This window comes from Bufo bufo, chromosome 4 (assembly GCF_905171765.1).
Source record: "Bufo bufo chromosome 4, aBufBuf1.1, whole genome shotgun sequence".
In the NCBI taxonomy this organism is placed as follows: domain Eukaryota; kingdom Metazoa; phylum Chordata; class Amphibia; order Anura; family Bufonidae; genus Bufo; species Bufo bufo.
The window spans coordinates 433,936,447-433,960,829 of record NC_053392.1 but is presented as its reverse complement, the minus strand read 5'-3'; the positions used below and the strand labels follow the sequence as shown (position 1 = coordinate 433,960,829).

At 44.3% G+C, this 24,383-nt stretch overlaps 1 protein-coding gene across 2 annotated transcripts in view; it reads left to right on the top strand.

Annotated features, from left to right (window-relative positions):
• The window catches only part of SERAC1 (serine active site containing 1), a 354,636-nt gene that overhangs the window by 107,132 nt on the left and 223,121 nt on the right, over positions 1 to 24,383 (top strand). For both annotated transcript variants that reach the window (XM_040429358.1, XM_040429357.1), the window contains exon 3: positions 23,225 to 23,261. In XM_040429358.1, the coding sequence (XP_040285292.1) occupies positions 23,225 to 23,261 (37 nt within the window). The remainder of the gene's footprint in view (positions 1 to 23,224; positions 23,262 to 24,383) is intronic.

Below are 24,383 nucleotides of genomic sequence, written 5' to 3'. Positions count from 1 at the left end.
TTTGAGCTGTTCTTCACTGCGGAGCTCTTTGACTTAGTCGTGGCAGAAACAAACCGGTATGCCACTCAATTTATAGCCAACCGGGGAAGCTTTTATGCCCAGTCTTTCCGGTGGAAACCCGTCCAAGTTTCCGAACTTAAGACTTTTCTGGGCCTTCTCCTCAACATGGGCCTGACAAAAAAGCATGAATTGCGGTCATATTGGTCCACGAACCCAATTCATAACATGCCCATGTTCTCTGCTGCCATGTCCAGGACACGATTTGAGACCTTCCTGCACTTTAGTGATAACAGCACCTCTCGTCCCAGAGGCCACCCAGCTTTTGACCGGCTCCACAAAATTCGGCCCCTCATAGACCACTTTAACACCAAATTTGCAGATTTGTATACCCCTGAGCAAAACATCTGCATAGACGAGTCCATGATACATTTTACCGGGTGCCTTGGCTTCAAACAATACATCCCAAGCAAGCGCGGTAGGGGGTCAAATTGTATAAGCTCTGTGAAAAGGGCCACAGGCTATACGCACAAATTTAGTGTCTATGAGGGTAAAGATCAGACCCTGGAGCCGGTCGGTTGCCCTGACCACCTGGGGAGCAGTGGGAAGACAGTCTGGGACTTGGTGTCACCCTTATTTGGCAAGGGGTACCACCTTTATGTGGACAATTTCTACACAAGTGTGCCCCTCTTCAGGCATTTGTTTCTAGAACAGATTGGCTGCTGTGGCACCGCGCGACCTAGTCGCTGGGGCTTCCCCCAACGGCTCGTTACCACCCGTCTTGCAAGGGGGGAGAGGGCTGCCTTGTGTAACGAAGAACTGCTCGCGGTGAAATGGAGAGACAAGCGTGACGTTTGCATGGTCTCATCCTTTCACGCAGACATGACAATCCAAATTGAAAAGCCCCTCTCGGTCCACGACTATAATTTGCTCATGGGAGGGGTGGACTTCAATGACCAGATGTTGGCTCCTTATTTACTCTCCCGCAGGACCAGACGCTGGTATAAGAAGGTGTCTGTATACCTAATTCAATTGGCTATGTACAATAGTTTTGTTCTCTACAGTAAGGCTGGGAGAACAGGCTCCTTCCTCAAATTTCAGGAAGAGATCATCGAGAACCTCCTGTATCCAGGAGGTTCCGTTGCCCCAACCACCAGTGTAGTGAGCCGTCTACACGAGCGACATTTCCCCAATGTCGTTGCTGGTACCTCAAACCAAGCGTCACCCCGAAAAAGATGTTGTGTCTGTAGCAGGAGTGGAATAAGGCGTGACACCCGCTATTTCTGTCCTGACTGCCCTGACCACCCTGCCCTATGCTTAGGGGAGTGTTTCCGGAAGTACCACACACAGGTACACTTAGTATAGGGATTGCGTGACACAGGACAGGCACACAGGGGTCTTAGGCCCCTTTCACACAGAGCTGCTGCAAACCTCTCCTTTCACCCGGGACAAAGTGCATAATGTACTTCGCCACATCTCTGGGCGATTTGCGCTTTGCATATTGTCCCATGGGGAAGGAGAGGTTTGTCCTCTAAAGGTAAAAAAATAAATAAAAATCACAGGTAAGCAAAAAAGTTAATGATCCAAAAGTTCAATAAAGTTTATAAAAGTTAATTTCCTGTTTCAAATATTATATAAAGTTAATGTTAATAAATTTATTGCGGCCTGTTTTTTTTGTTTTTAACCTTCTAGGTGGACCAAGCGATGATGTGCACTGATGTGCATTCTGACAGAAGCATTGCGCTGCTGTCAGATTACACAAAAGTCGTTGTATGCGGCGCTGCAAGACGAGATTTCTCCTCTGCAGTAAAAAAGATACGTTTGCCGAGGCTTATGAGCTGAGGGGCGGTGTTCATATGCTTTGGCAAACACTTTGTATATAAAAAAAAATTCTGGCAATGATTTATTCATCCACATCGATTGATGTGAATGGAGAAATCGGGTTTGCCAGGGCATATGGGCTGAGTGGGTTTGGATGTTGGGCGGAGTTCCTATGTCCTGGCAGACGCCTTTCCCCTCTTTTTTTTTTTTTTTGCACATTTTTTGGCAGAGATTTTTTCATCCACATTGATCGATGCGAATGAAGAAATCTGTGCCGTTCATTTTTTCTTTCAGCCCAGAGGCTGAACGAAAAAAAAAATATCTCATTACCCATATGCTCAATATAAGGAGAATAGCAGAAACTCCTAATGCTGGCCATACATGTAATGATTGCGGAGACCCTCAAATGCCAGGGCAGTACAAACACCCCACAAATTACCCCATTTTGGAAAGAAGACACCCCAAGGTATTCGCTGAGGGGCATATTGGGTCCATAAAAGATTGAACTTTATGTCACAAGTTAGCGGAAAGGGAGACTTTGTGAGAAAAAAAAATAAAAAATCAATTTCCGCTAACTTGTGCCAAAAAAAAAAAACTTCTATGAACTTGCCATGCCCCTCACGGAACACCTTGGGGTGTCTTCTTTCCAAAATGGGGTCACATGTGGGGTATTTATACCGCCCTGGCATTTTAGGGGCCCTAAAGCGTGAGAAGAAGTCTGGAATAAAAATGCCCTCCTAAAAGGTACTCATTGGAATTTGGGCCCCTTTGCGCACCTAGGCTGCAAAAAAGTGTCACACATGTGGTATCGCCATACTCAGGAGAAGTAGGGCAATGTGGTTTGGGGTGTATTTTTACATATACCCATGCTGGGTGAGAGAAATATCTCAGTAAATTGACAACTTTGTATAAAAAAATGAAAAAAGTTGTCATTTACAGAGATATTTCTCACACACAGTATGGGTATTTGTAAAAATACACCCCAAAACACATTGCGCTACTTCTTCTGAGTACGGCGATACCACATGAGTGACACTTTTTTGCAGCCTAGGTGCGCAAAGGGGCCCAAATTCCAATGAGTACTTTTAGGATTTCAAAGGGTATTTTTACGCATTTGGATTCCAAACTACTACTCACGCTTTAGGGCCCCTAAAATGCAAGGGCAGTATAAATACCCCACAAGTGACCCCATTTTAGAAGGAAGACACCCCAAGGTATTCCGTGAGGGGTATGGTGAGTTCATGTAAAATTTAATTTTTTTGTCACAAGTTAGTGGAATATGAGACTTTGTAAGAAAAAAAAAATATCAATTTCCGCTAACTTGTGACAAAAAATAAAAACTTTCATGAACTCACTATGCCCATCAGCGAATACCTTAGGGTGTCTACTTTCCGAAATGGGGTCATTTGTGGGGTGTTTCTACTGTCTTGGCATTGTAGAACCTCAGGAAACATGACAGGTGCTCAGAAAGTCAAAGTGCTTAAATAATTTTTTTGCACCATAGTTTGTAAACGCTATAACTTTTACCAAAACCAATAAATATACACTTATTGCATTTTTTTTTAATCAAAGACATGTAGAACAATAAATTTTGAGAAAAATTGATATAGAAATGTAGTTTTATTTGAAAAATTTTACAACAGAAAGTGAACAATTTAATTATTTTTGATTAATTTCAAAAAAAGTTAAAATGTCAGCAGCAATGAAATACCACCAAATGAAAGCTCTATTATTTAGAAGAAAAGGAGGAAAAATTTATTTGGGTGGTAAGTTGCATGACCGAGCAATAAACCGTGAAAGTAGTGTAGTGTAGTGTAGTGCAGAATTGTAAAAAGTGGTCTGGTCATTAAGGGGGTTTAAGTTTTTTTTTTTTTTTACTTTTTATTTAATAACTATTAGCCTCCTTAAGGGCTAGAACCCTTGTCATTTTCACCCTAATAGAGCTCTATTAGGGTGAATAGGACTTTACACTCTCCCTGCTGCCCTGTGTTTTGTGCACACAACAGCAGGGAGCTGACCATGGCAGTCAGCCTCTCATGTGCCCCCCAGCCTCTGATCAGCCCCCCAGCCTCTGATCTGCCCCCCCAGCCTCTGATCCGCCCCCAACCTCTGATCAGCCACCCAGCCTCTCCCTCTTATCAGCCCCCTCTGGTAACTCAAACCCACCCCCCCTCCCTCCCCAGTATTAATCATTGGTGGCAGTGGCCACAGGGTCCCCCTCCTCCCCCCTCATCATTGGTGGCAGTGGGCAGTTCCGATCGGAGTCCCAGCAGTGTAATGCTGGGGCTCCGATCGGTTACCATGGCAGCCAGGACACTACTGAAGTCCTGGCTGCCATGGTATGTTAGTGAGCAGCATTATACTCACGTGTGCCATGGCCGCCGGGCGCTCCTTCTTCTCATAGGTCTGTGCGGCGCATTGCTAATGCTATAATCATTAGCAATGCGCTGCACAGACAGAAGAAGGAGCGACCGGGTGCCACGGCGCACGTGAGTATAATGCTGCTCACTAACATACCATGGCAGCCAGGACTTCAGTAGTGTGACTCCTGGCTGCCATGGTAACCAATCGGAGCCCCAGCATTACACTGCTGGGACTCCAATCGGAACTGCCCACTGCCACCAATGCAGAGACTGAAGAACATTCCCGTCACCCGACCTCTGACAGGATGCTGTGATCCACGCGATTAACCCCTCAACTGAGGGGTTAATTGCGGCGGATCGCAGCGTGCAGTCATAGGGGCCGGGATATGGCCGGCACATAAATGCTACGTTTGTATTCAGTCCCTCCCCTCCTCCTCTCTGTTCTCATTGGTGGCACAGTGGCCACAGTTCCTCCCCTCCTCCTCCTACTCTGTTCTTATTGGTGGCCAGCGGCAGCCGTGCACACTGGGGAGGGAGGGACTCCCTCCTTCTCCACTGTGCCGGCTCAGGAGAACATGGTGAGTGCCGAGAGCACGATCATTCACTACCGGTCATATCGCGGTCCGCCTATATCGCCCACCCCTACTGCAAGGTATAAAATGTACAGTAGATGTTCTCATTAGAAGTCAGCGCACTGGTCTTAAATGTGGCCCTGTTAATGATGGGCCTTTGACTCATGAAATGTTGGGCATTCAGCACTCAGGAGAGGAAAAAACCCCATTGGAAGAAACCTCTAGGGAACCATGGCTGAAGGACTGCCCTTCCCCTAGGCGGTGAAGGAAAACGATGGCACGTGACAAGGATGGTAGATTTTGTAAAGTGTCTTGACTTCTGCAGAGACCAAGCCTGGAATCTGCCTTTTGATGCAGCAGGAAACTCACTTCTTTGGTAAATACATCTGACTGCAGAAAGTCAGGTGATTGACAAGTCCAGTGATGAATGCAGAGACCGAGCCCGGAATCTGCCTCTTAATGCAGCAGGAAAGTCACTTCTTTAGTGAATACGTCTGACAGCAGATAGTCCGGTGGGTAAGTGCAGAGACTGCGCCCAAAAATTGCCTCTTGCTGAAGCGCAGGTCATCTGATCCTGACACGGTGGCCACCATGTCACTGACTTGTGGTAGAGTCATCACCTCTAGCTGTATCCCATATTCATTGCAGGGACATAGTGAGACCCCCGCTCTGGTTCAAAAAATATAACTAATTATGACTGAACAAGTGACACACAATTTACTCCTGGTCACTGTGGGTCATTGTAATCACTTTAACTGTATTAAACTTGGGCCCATGTTTCTAACAGCGATACCAACACTTATCAATGCCATTGACTGTTATAGCTGTTATTCTTGTTCTGGGACCCACTGCTGTATCCAACATAAACAGAATACACCTTATAATCGTGGGCTGATTTATTTTCATATATTTTTTTGTAGGGTTTGGAGCTCAGTGTTCATGATACAAGTCGCCAAAACCCCTGCTTTCTTACACACTTCCATAGTTAAAATTATGGGAGCCGTGCTATTGGTTATTCACCATTCGCACACCCCGTTTTCTTGAATTGCTACACAATCGGTGAAGCGTCTTGTCTTTAGCAGTTAAGAGTGTTACAGATGTTTTAGTGTTAAACCATGCAGACGCTTTTCACCCATACCACGTTACACTTGATTGTTCAAATGTTGTGCATTATGTGCCAGGTCGGGAGGGGTAGGTTACAGAGAGTGAGACAGGGGAGCAACAAGCTCCTTTTCATTAGATTATCATGTCGGAAATACGTATAATGTCCTGGAACATTAGGGGACTGGGCAGTACCAGAAAACGCGCCATGGTCTTTTCTGCAATCAGAAGATTCAATCCACATATACTCTGTTTGCAGGAAATCCACCTAACGGCAGATACTACTAGACGTACCCAGAAACCCTGGTCCAATGGGTGCAACTTTCTTGTTATTCCAGTTTGTCTAGAGGGGTGTCACTGCTGGTGCATAAGTCTCTTAGATGGGAAATAGAGGCCAGCCAGATTGACCCGGCTGGGAGATTTGTGTTTGTAGCTGCCTATATTAACTGTATACTGTATGTCATTCTGGGTGTATACATACCGCCACCTTCCTCTCTTCAGATTGTTCAGCAGGCCGTGAGCTTTGCGGCTTCGTATCCCTCAGCTCGTATGGTCTGTCTTGGTGACTTTAATCTGACCTTAGACAAGGACTTAGATAGATACCACTTGGCTGAGACCTCTGATAACCGCCCCAGTAGTACGACATCTCTGGCCGCATTGATAGGGGAGGTGGGATGGATGGACATGTGGCGACTTAAATACCCTGACACTAGACAATATTCGTGCCACTCGACTAGCCACAATGCACTGTCACGAATAGATTACGCCTTTGGTAATTCACCTATGTGCTCACTGACATATTGCATAGAATATGGACCAAGGGGCATATCAGATCATTCACCGATACAGCTGGTGTTGCGGATGGGAGGGGATGGGATCAGATGCTCAACACGGATAAATCCTTTCTGGCTGTCCATGTTTGGACCTTCTGATCGCATTCCTGACCAGTTGAAAGTCTTTATAGAGGGGCATGGAGATGTCACAGACTACTCATTACTTTGGGAGACTATGAAAGCATACCTTAGGGGATGCCTGAGATCCACCATATCTTTCATAAAAAAATCGGCAGCTAGACAGGAAGAAAGACTGGCAGCGGAATGCTCTAGACTAGAAGCAGCATATATTGCTGACCCCACTAATTTGAATAGGGAATCTTGGTTATCCCTGGGGAGTCAGTACCTGACCCTGCTTAAAGAGAAAGCCCAACGTAAAATGTTCTTCACAAAACAAACATACTTCGAAATGGGCAATCAATCTAGTAAATTGCTCGCTCAAATAGTCAGACAAAATCAGGCATCCCCGACGGTACTACGTATCAAGGCCTCAGATGGTCAGAGGTTATCAGACCCTGAACCTATAGCTGGTAGGTTTCAAGAGTACTATAAAGATATATATATGAGACTAAAGTAAACTATGAGATAGATGAGGTCACACAGTATCTTGATGATCTGTATTCCCCACACTGCCACACGAGGCGGTAGGTGGCTTAGAAGCCCCTATATCCACTCAGGAATTAGCGGATGCTATAGCACAACTAGCTAGGGGTAAATCACCCGGCCCTGACGGACTGCCTCTAGAGGTTTATGTTAAATATGCTGCTCACATCAACCGATTGCTAATCCGGATGTATGAGGACGCGTTTCATAAAGGCTGCTTGCCACCATCTCTGTATGACGCCACCATAGTGATTCTCCTTAAACCGGGCAAGGATCCAGATGAGTGTGGATCGTATCGACCGATATCTTTATTGAATATCGATTATAAAATCAAAGATTCTGGCCATGCGCCTTGGAAAAGTGGCTAGCATGTTGGTTCATCCGGATCAGTCTGGATTCTTGCCCGGTAGATCTACCACTGATAATATCAGATGGGTACAGGTAGTAACTCAAATTGGATTACAGAAAGGGGAACGCTGGGCATTAGCGTCTCTCGACACCGCAAAGGCGTTCGACTCCGTTGAGTGGCCCTATCTATTTCAGGTTCTTAAAAAATTTGGATTCGGCCCTAATTTTATCCAATGGATAGCTATGTTATACAAACATCCCAAGGCAGGTATATTGGTCAATGGGTTGATGTCCGATAGCTTCAGCTTAGGGCGAGGTACATGACAGGGATGTCCTCTGTCGCCGCTACTGTTCGCCTTGGCCATAGAGCCGTTGGCTATGCGAATCATAATAGACCCACAATTTTATGGAATCTGCATAGGAGAGCAGGAGGATAGGGTCGGCTTATATGCTGATGACATAGTGTTATTTATGTCTCAGACAGAATCCACACTCCCCAGAGCAATCTCTATAATTGAAGCATTTAGCCAGTATTCTGGACTGAGGATTAACTGGTCCAAATCGACCTTGTGTCCCCTATACTCACTAGACGATGCATTCCCCCAGGGAGAACTACCCGTGGTGCCTAGCTATAAATACATGGGTATATATATAACCAAGGATGCCGCCTCCTACCACATATTGAATATTCACCCTCTCCTAGAATACTGCAAAGATAAATTTGGGGTATGGCGAGGGCTACCACTCTCAGTATATGGGAAAATTAATTATCCTACCCAAATGCCTGTATATATTGCAACACGCCCCCTATGTGGTCCCAAAGACATTCTTTCAGAAACTCGCATCCTTAATGTCACCTTTCATTTGGGGTACAAATAGACCGAAGTTGTCTATACTAAACTTGACGCGTCCTAAGAAGGAAGGTGGCATGTCTTTACCAGATATATACCTATATTACCTAGCTGGGCAACTGATAAATATAAAGTCCTGGTTATTACCAACTGGCACTCTGTGCAGACAAGAGCGTCATCTTGCTGAATACTTAGATCTCACAACTCTATGGCCAGTTCTAGAACAACCTAAATTGTTTCCCCGTAGTCTGCTACCTATTCACAGGGTGGCTGTTCAAGTATGGTCGGCGTGTAAACACTTACATAAAGTTGGGTCTGATCTGGATCGAGACCCCGGTCTGGGATAACCCCATGTTTCCTGATCTGATGTTACTGAAGGACGGTGCATTTTGGAAGGAGCGTGGGGTTGTCACCCTGGGGGACTTGTACAATGATAACGTCTTTAATGATTTTGAGTCTCTGAGTCGCAGACACGAGTTACCCAGTAATGCATTTTATAGGTTTCTGCAAATTCGACATGCTATGCAAACACACTATCGTGATACCCCAGTCCTATTGTCCACATTCCCGATGATTGAAGTCATACGCTCTCAAGGCCCACGTGGCTTTATATCGGCACCTTACACCCATCTCCTATGTGTCAAACTAAAAGGTAACCCGATGCAGGCACTGTCAAAATGGAGGATAGTAATCCCAGATTTGTCTGATGAAGACAATGAGGAAATTCTAGAATCTCCCACACTAGTATCGCCAGCCATAAACAATAAATTGATACAACTATGCATAATACATCAGAGCTATTTATCCCCACTGAGGCTGCACAGGATGGGCAGGCTTGCCCACTCCAGGTGCCATAGATGTGCATCAGAAAATGCTGATTTTTGGCATCTTATATGGGCTTGCCCATATGTAAATACATTTTGGGAGGAGGTGGTGACTCTACTCACAGACCTGTTGAGGTGTACAGTACCACTTCATCCCAAGGTTTGCCTCTTTGGTATTCTGGACGAGATTCTATACTCCCATCATACCAGGGTATTTTTGAGAGAAACCCTATTTTTGGCACGAAAGGCGATAGTCATTAGATGGATGGGAGACAGAGCACCCACACTAACACAATGGAAACTATTGGTCAACACTGTGATCCCGTATGAGAATATAGTGTTCAAAAACAGAGGCTGTATACCTAAATTCCAAAAGGTGTGGGGTGTATGGTGTTCATCTACACAAACACTTTACTCTGCTCGCAGATTGACAGAGGCATTGCAAGCGGAACAGACTAGACACTTGTAATGTTTAACAGGATAGAAGAGATGGGAATCAACAGATCTAGATGTACCACCTCTGTTATCATTGCTACCACTATTCTTGCGATATGGTCCTTCCCTCTAGAGATGGGAATGAATCTCCCGACACGGCACAGGTGTTGAATGTTTTTTATTTATTTCCTGTTTATTTTCTCTTATACAACTTATTTTTATTATGCTGATGTACATTATAAGGTTATATTCGAACCTGAAAGACATTGTATTTGACTTTGTGTTCAATAAAGCGAATTTAAAAAAATAATAATTCTTGGAGCCACTGTTCAAGGTGATCTACATATCAAATTCACACTAAATAATTGGATAAGTAGACGTACCAAAATACTAATAATATCACAGCCTGATGTACGTTAAAATAAAAAAACAAAACCTTTATTAAAAGTCTGTTTAAAAGGGGCAAAAAAGCCTATATGTCACTGTCTGTGACTATCAGGCAACCAATCTCCAAGCTGCACAGGGAGGGGTAACAATAACTCCTCTGTGCAGTTGAGAGACTGGGCTAGAACCTCAACTTGCTAGCTGGTAGTTGCTATGAGAAAGCAAGTCAGAGTAAAGGGCACGGAAACCGATGTGAATGAACACACATGTGTGTGTTGGAGTGACCCTAATGATTATCTGCAGATATGGTTATGCCACCTGGTGGTTGGGTCGCAAATAACTAAATACTTAAGATCACCCTGGTATATCAGTTGGCCTAATAAATATCCTTATGCTGTATAGGAGTCCAGGCTAATCTAGATGTGCAGCCTGCGGCCAGTATATAAGTAACAACCATATATCGGCAGCCAGTAGTTATGGCTAATAACAGTCACTCATAGCCAGTATATTTTGGCTCCATCCACACACCTGTAGCCAGTATGTTTTGGCTACCATCCATACATCACATACACACTCCAAGGCTATAGGAAATACTGCAGCAAGTGCAACCCTGCCTGGAGAGCCGTGTCCTGATTAATAAGCAACAGCTCTACGCGTTTCACCGTGACTTGTGATTGTCACGTATCTTCAGGAGCTATTTAATGACTGTGTCAAGACAATAAGCCGCACTGTGGTGTGCTATGGCTTTGGTGCTGTGATGGCCGCGCGCGGCCGATACAACGCCGAGTTCATATGGCCAAAGCCCCGCCTATCGGGAGGGGTGTGCCTGTGACATCTCCAATCAGAGGTGAGGGGCGGGCTCGATAGCTCCGCCCTCTGACCGGCCGATGCCGTCATGATTCTTACCCTTCCTGGAACATATGACGCTTAGCGCAGTAGAAGGGGGAATGAAGATCGCGGCCCTCATATTGTCACCTGATACCAAGCGTATCCACTTGTAACGATCCATCGGAGTATGTGTTAGCCAGAAAAAGTAGGTACCGATCCCCATCTGTTCACATGTGACCAGCGGGGAGGGGCAACCCGATACAACAATAAACTCTGATAGTGTCACTATAGTATGCAGCTGGCCAGTGTACATCTGATGAAATAACGTATATTGTACCTTTTTCCTGTTGTATGGCTGCTAAAAAATCCGCCTCTCAGGACGTTCCTGCACATAATACATGAACCACAGGGAAAAGTGCCCTTGAGGGTATTTTTCAACCAGGTTTCAGACTTAGGTTGTGTGTATATGCTGTGTACCAGGTGGTCACGTAGATTAGAACTACGTCGGTACGTAATTGAAGGATAATCCGGAATTGATCCCCCAATATCTGGGTCAGATTGCAATATGGACCAATGATTTTGTAAAATGTCACGAACATTTTTGTGAGCTTTATCAAACGTTGCGACAATTCTAGGCGTAGGGTCTTCGATGCTTCTTGGTTTTGGAACCAAGAGTTGGGTGCGGGCTGTACTCATAGAGTGATGGAACGCTTGTTTCAGGGTATATTGTGGATACCCCCGATTGGTGAATCGACCTCTAAGGTCAGATGCAGCGGCTCTAAAATCACCTAGCTCCGAACAATTCCTCCTGGCCCTAAGGTACTGTCCCTTCGGGATACCTCTTTTTAGGGCCAGGGGGTGACCACTTTCCCATTGTAGGAGATTATTGGTCGAGGTTTTCTTCCTAAATAGGTTAGTGGTAATTTTTCTGTCGGTTCCAATGGAGATCATCAAATCCAAAAACGCAATCTGTTGTTCTTGTACTTCAGATGTAAAAAATAACCCCATCTGATTCACATTCAGTGCCGCCACAAATGCCTTAAAGTGTTCTCGTGTCCCTTTCCACAGTATTAGCACATCATCAATGTACCTAATCCACATTTGCACACAAGATGTATACTGCTCCATATCATCACCAAACACAACTTCCCTCTCCCACCAGCCCAGGTACAAATTGGCAAACGTCGGGGCACAGGGACTGCCCATTGCGACGCCCCTGAGCTGGTGGTAGATGTGTTGATCAAAGAGAAAGACGTTGTGTTTGAGGACAAAATCCAACAATTGTAAAAGGAAGATGTTATGCCGACGACAATGTTCACCTCTCTGTTGGATGAAGGCCTCGACAGCCCTACACCCAGAGTCATGGGGTATAGAGCTGTACAAGGCCTCAACATCCAAGCTAGTGAGGAGAACACCTTCCTCACACTGAATCCCATCCAGCCGTTGTAGCACATCCATCGTATCTCGGGCATAGGACGGTAATGACGTCACAAATGGACGCAAAATGATGTCCAAATACGTGCTCACATTCGCAGTGAGACCGCCTATGCCCGAGACGATGGGTCTGCCCGTCAGCACTGGTCCTGATTTGTGCAGTTTGGGCAGACTAAAATGTGGCTACAACAGGCGCTATAGGAAGCAAGTAAGCCAGTTCATTTTTGCTGATTAGCCTGTCATCAAAGGCCTGATTCAGCAAAGTCGCAAGCTCATGCCTGAATATAGGGGTAGGGTTGGTTGAGAGACGTCTATAAGTTTTAGGGTCCTCAAGTAGGCCGAGACACATTAGATGATAGTCCTCCTGCTCCATCACGACAATGTTGCCTCCTTTGTCGGAGGGCTTAATAACAATAGACGTATCCCTCTCAAGTACCTCTAAGGATTGTCTCTCAGCTGATGTCAGGTTATCCCTTCCCAGGGGTATATCCTCTAGTTTTTGGAGGTCCTGTGTGACTACATGTAGGAAGGTATCAATTGGGGTACTATCACTGACAGGGGGGAATATTTTGGATGGATTCCTCAGATCCGTAAATGGAACATCCCCTATTATTCTGTCACCCTCTTCAGATAATCCTGCCAACAGCTGGACATCCTGCAAATCCTCTACCTCGATACCCAGCTCATGACATCTTCTCCTGTCATGGATTTTACAAAACTTTCTCCATTTTAATCTACGTGCAAAAAGCTGCAAATCTTTCACCCAGTTGAATAAGTTAAATTTTTGAAGGGGTACAAATGAGAGTCCTCTCTTGAGAAGCCCCATCTCTGTGGTAGAAAGTGCACGTTTAGACAAATTGATGACTTGAAGTTCGTCTACTTGGGGGCCTAGGGAGCTTTCTTCTGGCGCAATAGATAGTCTGACACCGGTGGGAAATCTAAAAAACCTCCACGGGAACCTCTCCCAGATCTACCTCCCTGCTGGGAGCTGCGAGCTCTACGACCTCCTCGTCTATAACCCCCCCGTCCTCTTGTAGATCCACTCGCCTGTTCGGCGTCCATGTCACATTCAGAGGACGACACTTCTGTGTCCAACTCAGCCGCAACTGGACGTTTAGGTCCAAAATCAAAAATGCGGCCCTCCCTTATGTGATCTACATATCAAGGTCAATGGGAGCTCCCCCAAGAGGTAACTGCAGGCAGTTAGAATTTTATCATACTTATATGCCATGTATCAGGCGATTTGGATGAATTTCCACTAATGGCCACTGCTCTGCTCATCTTTGTGGAGATTCTAAACCCTAAACTATTCTGTGTCATCACTCTGGTGTCACCAGAACTTGGCATCATGTCTGTTATTATTATGAGCTCCTGTCAGAAATCACATTGCATTTTATGACTCCTGTAACAAGGATCTTACCTTATTTAGGGATCTTTTTGATTCTTAAAACCAAAATCTTCTAGCAGGGGTCACTGGTGAAGATCAGGAGATGGTTTATTCTGCGCCTCATTTTGTCTCAGACCTCTGGTGATCCAATCTGCTGTAATTGCCTTCTTAACCCCATGCTGTTTTTATTTCCAGTGGATATTGCTGTGTTATACAGAAAACAACATAAATATAAAGAAGCAGAAAAATCACAAATCATCAATATACCCAATGAAGATACAAGGTCTTCTCATGGATGCGGTCCCTATCATCTAATAGTCTGACACATGTTACCGGGACACAACTGCCTGATAATCAGGTCTCTAGGACCGAGTTAAAATAATAAATTAGGACACCCCCTCATTAATAGGTATAACTGTAGATGCAGCAAAGTTATGGGGCCCATAAGCTAAAAGACCAGTGTTTGTGGGGTGTGATTATTCTGACCCTTTGGTGGTTGTCTAAGTACCTACTACACATACATATATTATCACATGAGAAGACATTATTACAATCAGTACATGAAGATGATCAAACTTAGAAAAGTCACTAATTACTTACTGATGCCAACAAGTCTGTGGGTTCTAGACCTGTACCATGGGTCAGCAGTTGTAATCTGGGGTTAGGTAGAGACTCTAGCTTTGGTGATGTAGAGGATCCAGGTCTGTTTTTTGTAATATCAGGCTTCAGGTCAGGGCGATCTCTTGGCCCATCATAGACTCGACATTTCATGAAAGACCTTGAGTTGCTAATTGACCTGTTTGGGAAAGCCTGTGATCCTGCCATTCTGCAGGCAGGATATTAGATGGTCTCTCATGACGTTGTGCTGGAAAATCGCTGTGGGTTCACCGTCATCTGCCAGAAACTGAAAGGCAAATGCTATGGCGAACACCTCACAGTCATAGGTGTTTCTCTGCTGATCCACGTTGAGAAATATTAGATGTTTCAGGGGCTCATTGACCCGTACACTGTAGATGTTATTAATCTGCTTGCAAACAGATAGAGGCAATTGCTTGTCTTGATGCTGTCGGCCCCTAGGATGTTGCCATTTTTGACGCAGGTGGTCAGCCAGTGCACCCTGTCCTCATTGTAGTGGATTTGTATGGCCTTCTTTAGCACACTGTACCCTGGAACGAGAATAGCAGTGGCGGGCTGCACGCCATCAAAGTCCCCAAACTGATTCTGCAGGAGATCCTGGTCCTTGTTAATGATGTCATTGTCCAGCATGCCTTCCTGGCCACTGCTCTTCAGGATGGATAAGTGTTTTGGAGACCAGTTGTTCTGTGCTCTGTGGTTATAGGCCATCTCCACTTGTGGTGTTCCCAGCTCCGGGCTTCCTACATCTTTAGAAGTCCATATACACTACAAAATACATCCATCGCGCTGGAAAAGGCAGGCATGACAAACTCCCCAACTAACCAAGCATCTAAGAGTAGTCTCCTACCTCTGCCAGTTCCCCTACTTCCTCAGAAAAGTAATATCCCACCTCTGCCAGTTCCTTTACTTCCTCAGAAAAGTATTATCCCACCCCTGCCAGTTCCCTTACTTCCTCAGAAAAGCAATATCCCACCTCTGCCAGTCCCCTTACCTCCTCAGAAAAATAATATCATACTGACAACTTCCAATACGAACAATATGACAATAGAAGCTAAACATACACAAAAACCAAAGGAGGCAACCCCACCAGAGGAGCTCCCCAACCATTCCACAAGCTACACTGACTCAGATTCAACAAACGATGAATTCTTAGTCAGATTTAAAGCACTAAAAACGAAATATTTCGAACATAAAATGAGACACGCCACAAAAACAGATACCAAAATAGGTACGGTAACAGCTCCGTTACCCAGAACACCGAGCCCAAAGAAAAACACCCAAATCAGTGAGGCACTCAACCTGCTATCAGATGGCAGCCCAAACATAAAGTCACCAAGTCCAAACCTCCTACTAGACGACGATTTTAACAATTCCCTCCTTACAATACACCAGACCTCGACCCAAGAACAAAACAGCGAATACGAGTCTGTAATTATTATCGACAACACCATGGCAGGAGCATCAGCCCTGGTTCCTTTTTTAGACCATATCAAACAGACAACACAAATACCCAGCACCACAACGAAACACAAAGAACTGGTGGACACCCAAAAAATGAACACCCAGCACATAACAAAATTCTTCAAACCCACCCCAGGGAAAAGAAAATACGAACCCGAGGATGCAGGGGAGGCAAACACCAGAAGAACAAAAAGAACATAAATAAAAAGGAAAATGGCCCTACTGAAATCACCCTCATACCGACGGTGAAAATCTTCAATTTATCATCGCACGAACTCACAAAGTCAGAGAATAGCCTCCTTCAAAAGGGTCTCTCTTTCTGTCCCTATAACAATGTCAATATGTTCGAACTGTACCTAGACATCCAAAAATTTAGAAAAAACTTGACAATAAAAAGACATTTTGAACATGAGAAAACAAGAAACAAAAAAGACACTATGATGAGCATAAACATAGAGGAATCTGAAACTTTTAAACATCAGGAAGTGCGTCCTAAATCTTGTTTCTTTCCAGTCCAAAGTCAGGGACATTTTATACCGACATTCTTTGACCTAATATCAGCAGACATTAAGAAAATTGCCTCTGAGCAGAATCCAAAGAGACCCCCGAAAAATGGAAACTTATCCTATCAAGAGACATATGCCCTAAGGAGCCTTAAAAACAATGAGAACCTAATAATCCGCCCAGCGGATAAAGGAGGTGGGATTGTAATACAAAATGTAGAAGAATACGAAAAAGAAGCACGCAATATTCTAAACGATACCGAGTACTACCAGGTAATAGATAACAACCCCTTCCCAGATATAATTAAGAACCTTGGAAGCCTTGTTAAAAGGGCCCATAAAACTCAATACATAAACAAAAAAGAAAAAAACTTCCTTATACCTAAAGCACCGTCAAACCCGTACTTCTATCATTTACCAAAAATACACAAGAATACAGAAAAAACCCCAGGGAGGCCCATCGTGTCAAACACAAACTCAGCAACAAGTAATCTATCCCATTACCTTGATCTCTTTCTTCAACCATATGTCCAGAATCTACCAAGTTACCTACATGACTCAAGACAGCTAATGGAAGAAATTGGAAACATAACATGGAGGAGCACTTATGCACTATTCACCATGGACGTTACAGCATTATACTCAAACATCGAACACAATCTAGGGATCAAGTGCGTAGAAGCCACACTACGCAACGACACCACCCTAAAATCACCACAGGTCAACTTTCTATTGGAGTGCTTACGGTTCATCTTAGAGAACAACTTCTTTATATACAACGGCATCACATATCATCAATGCCGCGGTACCGCTATGGGTACGAAAGTAGCGCCAGCTTTCGCTAACATATTTATGGGCCACTTTGAGAATGAACACGTCACCAACGAGCAGATCATTTACTATAAGAGATACATCGATGATATTTTTATTATCTGGGACGGGGATGAACACTCAGCCCTAAAATTTCACGAAAAACTGAATAATACGAACTGGGGTATCACCTTCACTCCAAACTTCCAGAAACAACAAATAGATTTCCTAGACATTACCATCAATATTACTAATAACATTGTCACAACAAAGACATTTTTTAAACAGGTCGATACTAAGGGCTCTTTCACACTTGCGTTATTGTCTTCCGGCATAGAGTTCCGTCGTCGGGACTCTATGCCGGAAGAATACTGATCAGGATTATCCTAATGCATTCTGAATGGAGAGTAATCCGTTCAGGATGCATCAGGATGTCTTCAGTTCCGGTACGGAACGTTTTTTGGCCGGAGAAAATACCGCAGCATGCTGCGCTTTTTGCTCCGGCCAAAAATCCTGAAGACTTGCCGCAAGGCCGGATCCGGGATCAATGCCCATTGAAAGGCATTGATCCGGATCCGGCCTTAAGCTAAACGTCGTTTCGGCGCATTGCCGGACCCGACGTTTAGCTTTTTCTGAATAGTTACCATGACTGCCGGGACGCTAAAGTCCTGACAGCCATGGTAAGTGTAGCGGGGAGCAGGGGAGCAGCATACTTACCGTCCGTGCGGCTCCCCGGGCGCTCCAGAGTGACGTCAGGGCGCCCCAAGTGCATGGATCACGTGATCACATGGATCACGTCATCCATGCGCATGGGGCGCTCTGACGTCATTCTGGAGCGCCCCGGGAGCCGCACGGACTGTAAGTATACCGCTCCCCCGCTCCCCGCTACTACTATGGCAGCCAGGACTTTAATAGCGTCCTGGGTGCCATAGTAACACTGAAAGCATTTGGAAGACGGTTCCGTCTTCAAATGCTTTCAGTACACTTGCGTTGTTACGGATCCGGCAGGCACCTCCGGCAACGGAAGTGCATGCCGGATCCCAACAACGCAAGTGTGAAAGAGGCCTAACAGTTATATACACTATAAGAGCTTTCACCACAAAAAATGGCTGCAAAATATACCATATAGTCAGTATAAGCGCATTAGACGTAATTGCACAGAAAACGAGACGTTCAAGGAACAAGCAAAGATTATACAAAAAAGATTCACCGATAAAGGCTACCCAAGCCAACTACTAAAAGACGAATACAAAAGGAGCCTAAAAAATACGCAGAAAGAATGCCTACTGAGTGTAGCCAAAGACCAAAAGGAAGAAAATCTAAAACATTTAAACCTAATTATGCAATATAATACATCTAATAAAACGATTCGCGCAATACTGTCCAAACATTGGCACGTCTTGAGGCAGGATCCTTACCTTGAAAAATATCTCCCCAATATACCTACGATCACCTACAGAAGAGCTCCTACAATAAAAAGCGTCCTAGCCCCAAGCAAACAGAAAAAGCATACAAAAATCAAAAATATAACTAGAAAGGAACGCGTAGGCAGCTACAAATGCGCCACGAAACGATGCTTGTGTTGCGACATGATCACACACAATAAGACCTCCTTTAGTTCCACAAAAAACGGCACTAGCTTCCCAATAAAATACCATCTAACTTGCAAAAGTAGTTACGTCATATATTTAATCGAATGTGAATGCAGCCTCCAGTATATAGGCCGCACAACACAGGAACTGCACTGCAGAGTCAACCAGCATAGGCATAACATCCAAAAACTATGCATCAAACACAGCATCTCTCGACACTGCGCCACCACACGAGAAAAAAATAGACATAAATTAACAATCACTCCTATAGACCATATACCACCCAACCCATATAATAGATTCAGTATCCTCCAAAGAAGAGAGGTCTATTGGATCTACCAATTAGATACTCTGAGGCCATATGGATTAAACGAAATGAGCGAAACCATACTCTAATAAGGAAACTATATTTTAATACTCCAATATGTGTGACTAAAGTAAGATCAATAGCCCGAACGTGTGCGACTGGAGACTACCCACTGCATATGTGTGTCCATGGGTACACATGCTCATGACGATCGCCCTACACCCCTATGCACGTCTATACCGCCATCACCTGGAAGGACATGCACATACATATACCGCCACCATATATATATATATTTATTTAACATACCGCCGTATACATACATTTATTTATTTATTTATTTATTTAACCCATTTAATTCATGTATCTCATTTTATTCCCTGTGTATACACGTGTATACATATTTATGTGTATACAAGTATATAGGGGAAACCTTTTATGTCTTTTCAAATTCCCCTTTATCTTATATTTGCATTTTTTACCCTTTATCTTTTACTATATTTTACTATATTTTATAAGCGTCCAAATACCTCTCTTCATTTCTATCCTCCACATTGCCTGCATACCTTACCCCCGCAGCCAAGCATACCGGTCACTAACGCTATAAACACAATAGAATGACACCGTCATGTGATCGGGGCTATGAACACCGCCCCCTGTACGTCACTCCCAGCCCCTACGCCCCTTATACGTAACATAAGGACATAGCAACGAGAGCTAGCGTACCACACACCAGGCAACCTGGCTCCTCCCTTGCCACTAGCCAGAACTCCTCCCATGTCCCGCCTTCCAATCCGTCTGTCCGGTAGCCACTATATTATCGAACAGCGGATCGGAAGAGGGACCATAAATGCCTCAGATCGGCACATAATGCCTCTGGTCGGCACCTCCCGCTTATCAGCAGATTTCGCTCACAAACATCTCTGCCTGCAATCAGCGTCTAATGTTCAGTGCCCCGACATCACAGACATCCTCCCCCCGCTCTGCAACCCGCCCTATCCCCGCCCCTTATGCTAATCTCCCCTACCCACTGCCTTGAGAACACCAATACCGGCCGTAAGGGAGGTCACAGTAGCTTAGCAACACCGGACTCCTCCACGCCCACAAACCCGCCCCCCTCACGCCCCCTATGTCACTGCACATCGCGCCCAAACAGAGTTTATATAGTAAAGCACACCAGAACACATGTTTTATCCTAATAAGTTTTATTGTCCTGATGAAGGGGGCAGTCCGCCCCTGAAACGCGTAGACTTTTGAATAAAAGATTACCTATATGGTAACATCTCAACACGGAGTCATTCTTCCGCATCAGCGCCGTTTAAATTTGGTCCGATCTTCTTCTTTCAACTAAACCTGCTTTATCTCTTTGACCGTGAGCGACGGAAAAAGGGCATAGACCAAGGCAGCAGATGCAGATCCATCCCCCGCAGACTGGACGGGATTATTTCCAGCAAGGCGAAACATAGGTGTTGTGACTTTTCACAACACCACATGGTAAGCATAATCAGTGCAATTCTGTATTATTGTCTGTAAGGTTCCACACAAGAGGCGCTGCCTCTTTCTGGTTTTTTCTTTCATATACATCTTTAGAAGTAGGAGAGGACGTGTTTTCTGCCACAGCTCTTTTGGCTGGTGGAAATGTCCCAGACTGACTGTCATTGGAGGTCTGTGCTTTCCTTTTAAGACTGGCTTTGGAAGATTCACGAGATGCCTTCAAAAGGTCTTCAGCAGACTCAGACATTTTCTTGTCCAATGTTTTAAGGGTCTTGAAATTTAAAAATAAATCATCCTTCACTGTTTTGTCTTGTTTTTGACAAGTCTTTCTATTACATCGTCGCTTACAGCTCTTTGGTGTTTTTTTTAGCAGGTGGTGCTTTGTGGACAAGGAATGGCTCCTCAGCATCAGCGCCCTGGGGTCTTTTTTGTGGGGGTTCTCCACTTTCTGGATTTTCTCCCAGGGACATGCCTTGTGGTATTAGGGGCCCCTTGTGTGCAACTTTTGGATCAGCAATAAAATTCGTTGGTGTCTTCTCAGCTGTGTCATGGCGGATGATGTGGTTTTTACGTCTTGAGGCAACTGACCTGAAGAAGCTCCTGGCCTGTCATGATGGTTGATTTCTTGGCCAGGAAGCTGCAGTTCCTCATCAGAGTTTGCCATTTTTTATTCAATTTCATCATTTTCACCACTTGGAACCAAACCCAAGTTCGGGAAATGTTTTTTTACAGTAGAAATTAATTTATTAATTTATTATGCGAAGTCTCGCGAGACTTCGCAAAGTAAAAACTTTGCCTCATCTGAGCCAATACATTCTAATACTGTACAGAGCGCTCAGTCCGTACAGTATTTAAATGAAGTATTATGCAAATCGACTTCGGATGTTTCATCCGAAGTTGATTCGCTCATCCTTAATTATTATGGTGACCCAACCCAATAAAATTGGTATGTTTTTTTTAGTTCACAACAAACACCATAAAAACTAAACCTAAAAAAATGATGGAATTGCATTTTCTTTAGTTTCACCCCACATACAATTTTTTTTTTCCTTTTTCCAGTACAGAATATGGTAATTTAGAGGGTACTATTAAAAAATGCAACTTGTACTACAAATCATACAGTATAGCTTAACAGATAAGGCACTACCTGCAACACAGCAACAATTTTATTAAGAGCTGGCTGGACAATGGTACTTAAGGCAGGTTTACACTGACTGATTGTCAGGGAATTATCGGGGACGAACATTCCTACAAACCCTAGTTCTCAATAATCTGCTCGTTTAAAGGTGCCGCAGATTTCCCGATGAACGAGCAAAATGATCATTCATTGGGTGAAATAATTGTTAATGCGATCACCTAAATTATTCTTTCTTGGAAGTAGGTCGTGCAGTCTAAACAGCGATCTGCTGACAGAAACAATGCAGCTCTATGAGGACGAGAGTCAGCAGTAGCCATCACTCATCCTGATACTGTGGAGGTGATCGCTGCTTGTAAATGCAGCTCTTCACCTCCACTAATGGGCAGGCAATTGTTGCAAAAAAACTCTTCCTTCCCGACAATTGTGTGCTCCATTGGTGCATGTAAATGTAGCATTAGCTCTTCTGCTCCTCATGTCTCAATATGTTATCATTATTATCTAGGCAAGAAAGGAGAAGAGACTTCTTTGGGGGAATCAAAGAAATGAATACCTCCAAAAGCAGATATGCAGAGTTTAGCAGGATACAGCAAAGGGCAGGGAACGTGAAGGGAATTTATTAAAACCACCGTTTTACTCACTGATCTTAATATGTGCTTGTGTGAGATGCACCACAATTGGGTACACACCAGTCCACCTGGTGTGGACTTTGTAATGATTTGCCAGGCCGTCTAGGCCCAGCCCAGCTCAATCCCCCAAGGATCATTTTACCTGATGAGCATTTTGATCTACAGCACCTTTACACAGGCAGAATTGCAGGAACCAGCATTTGTAGAAACATTTGTTCCTGATAATCTGTCTGACAATTGGGTTGTAAGGGTTTTGTCCCTCAGATTTCCAGGTACCCTGACGAGTCATTTGTTATTTCTACGAGTTTCCAGGACATCCGTTTTGCTGATTGGCATAGTAACATTTTGTACAGTTTTCTCTAAAGTTTTTCTTTATAGCTCGTCCTCTACTGTACGCATTGTACCCACCATTGCACCCATTCTCTCATCTGCTTTTTGAACATCATGCCACGTGTACACTTTAAGATGGCCCAAACCCATATTTGGAGTGGCTTAAGTGGAATTGCAAATGGAAACCACAGCATAGACATCTTTAAGGGTGGGCTGTAATTATCATCAGAGGAGATTGCACATACCTCAACTCTGTTATCTGCTGACTGCAGGAAGGGATGCATATTGCCAAAATGCCAGGCAGCTGAGAGTCATGATGGAAGTGCTGCCTCAGTCTCCATCTTCCTCCTGGAGGCAGTTCTGTTCGCATATAGCCAGCTGCTCAGTGCGATGCATTTCCCTGGTCACGTCATGCCGTGCCCTCTCAAGTGCATTACTTCTAACTGGATTTGCATTTTGAGGTGCTCTGAACTGTAACCACACAAATTACCTGCATATATATGATGATACAATTATGATGTGCCATGTGTTATTGTCTTCTTTTAGGAAACATTGCAAGGATTACAGGATCACTGTTTTTAGGGTAAGTGCATTATTTGTTTTAATAAGTGAATGCAAACAGAAGTATGCTGTAACTGCACTTACTACTGCCAACTAGACCATACTACTGCCTCCGATGTATCAGCTGATGATAGCACATTGTATTATATTATGTTCTGTGGTTGAGAGACCACCCTATTCTTTATTTAATTTGCAGTGTTAGGGCTCATTCACATGGGCGTAATTGCTCAGTGCCTGTGCTGTGGACCACAAATAGCAGTCCGCAATGAACAGGCACTGGCCGTGTGCACTCCATATTGCGGTGTGGACCCGTTGACTTGTATGGGTTCGTGATCCACAAGATCCTGCCAAAGATAGAACATGTTCTATTTCTTGCGGTGGGAAGGCATGGACCTGAAAGCCGTCGGAAGTGCTTCAAGGTACTTTCATGGGCTTCCGATCCATGCCTCTGCGCTTCAAAAGATAGATGAAGTCCTATCTTTGTTTGTATCATGCGGATCACGGACCCATTCAAGTCAATGTATCTTTAGCATGGAGTGCACACGGCCAGTGCCCGTATATTGTGGTCCCATCGTTTACAGTCCGCAATACTGGGCACTGAGCCATTACAGTCGTGTGCGTGAGCCCTTATCAACTATAGAACGGAAGTAAAAAAAAACTTTCATTTATTCAGATATTTTTTTCTGTATTTTGTATCCTAATGCCACGTTCAAGCTTCTTAAACAATATATTTATTGTGCTTAGAGCTCCATTTTTGTCCTACTTTTGTGATGAAGTTAAATAGGTTTTCTGATTTCAGCAGATAAAGCTTATTTAAGGGCCCTTTACACGGTCCGACGATTGAACAGATCATCGCTAACGAGTGTTACTCGTAATGCTCTTTAGCGATGATCTTGCGATGTAAATGCACTGCCAATTACCCAATGAACGAGCAAAACACTCGAGTAATTATATATTTTGTGCAGCACAAGAGATAATCGTTTTCCAGTGGCAGATCGTGCTGTGTAAACGTGATCTGCTGCCGAAAACAATGAGTCAGTATGGGGAAGAGCGATGGTATTAGCGATCGCTCCTCCCCATACTCTGGAGGAGCTGGAGGTGCATGTTAAATGCAGTGGTCTCCTCCACTAGTGATAAGCAGATT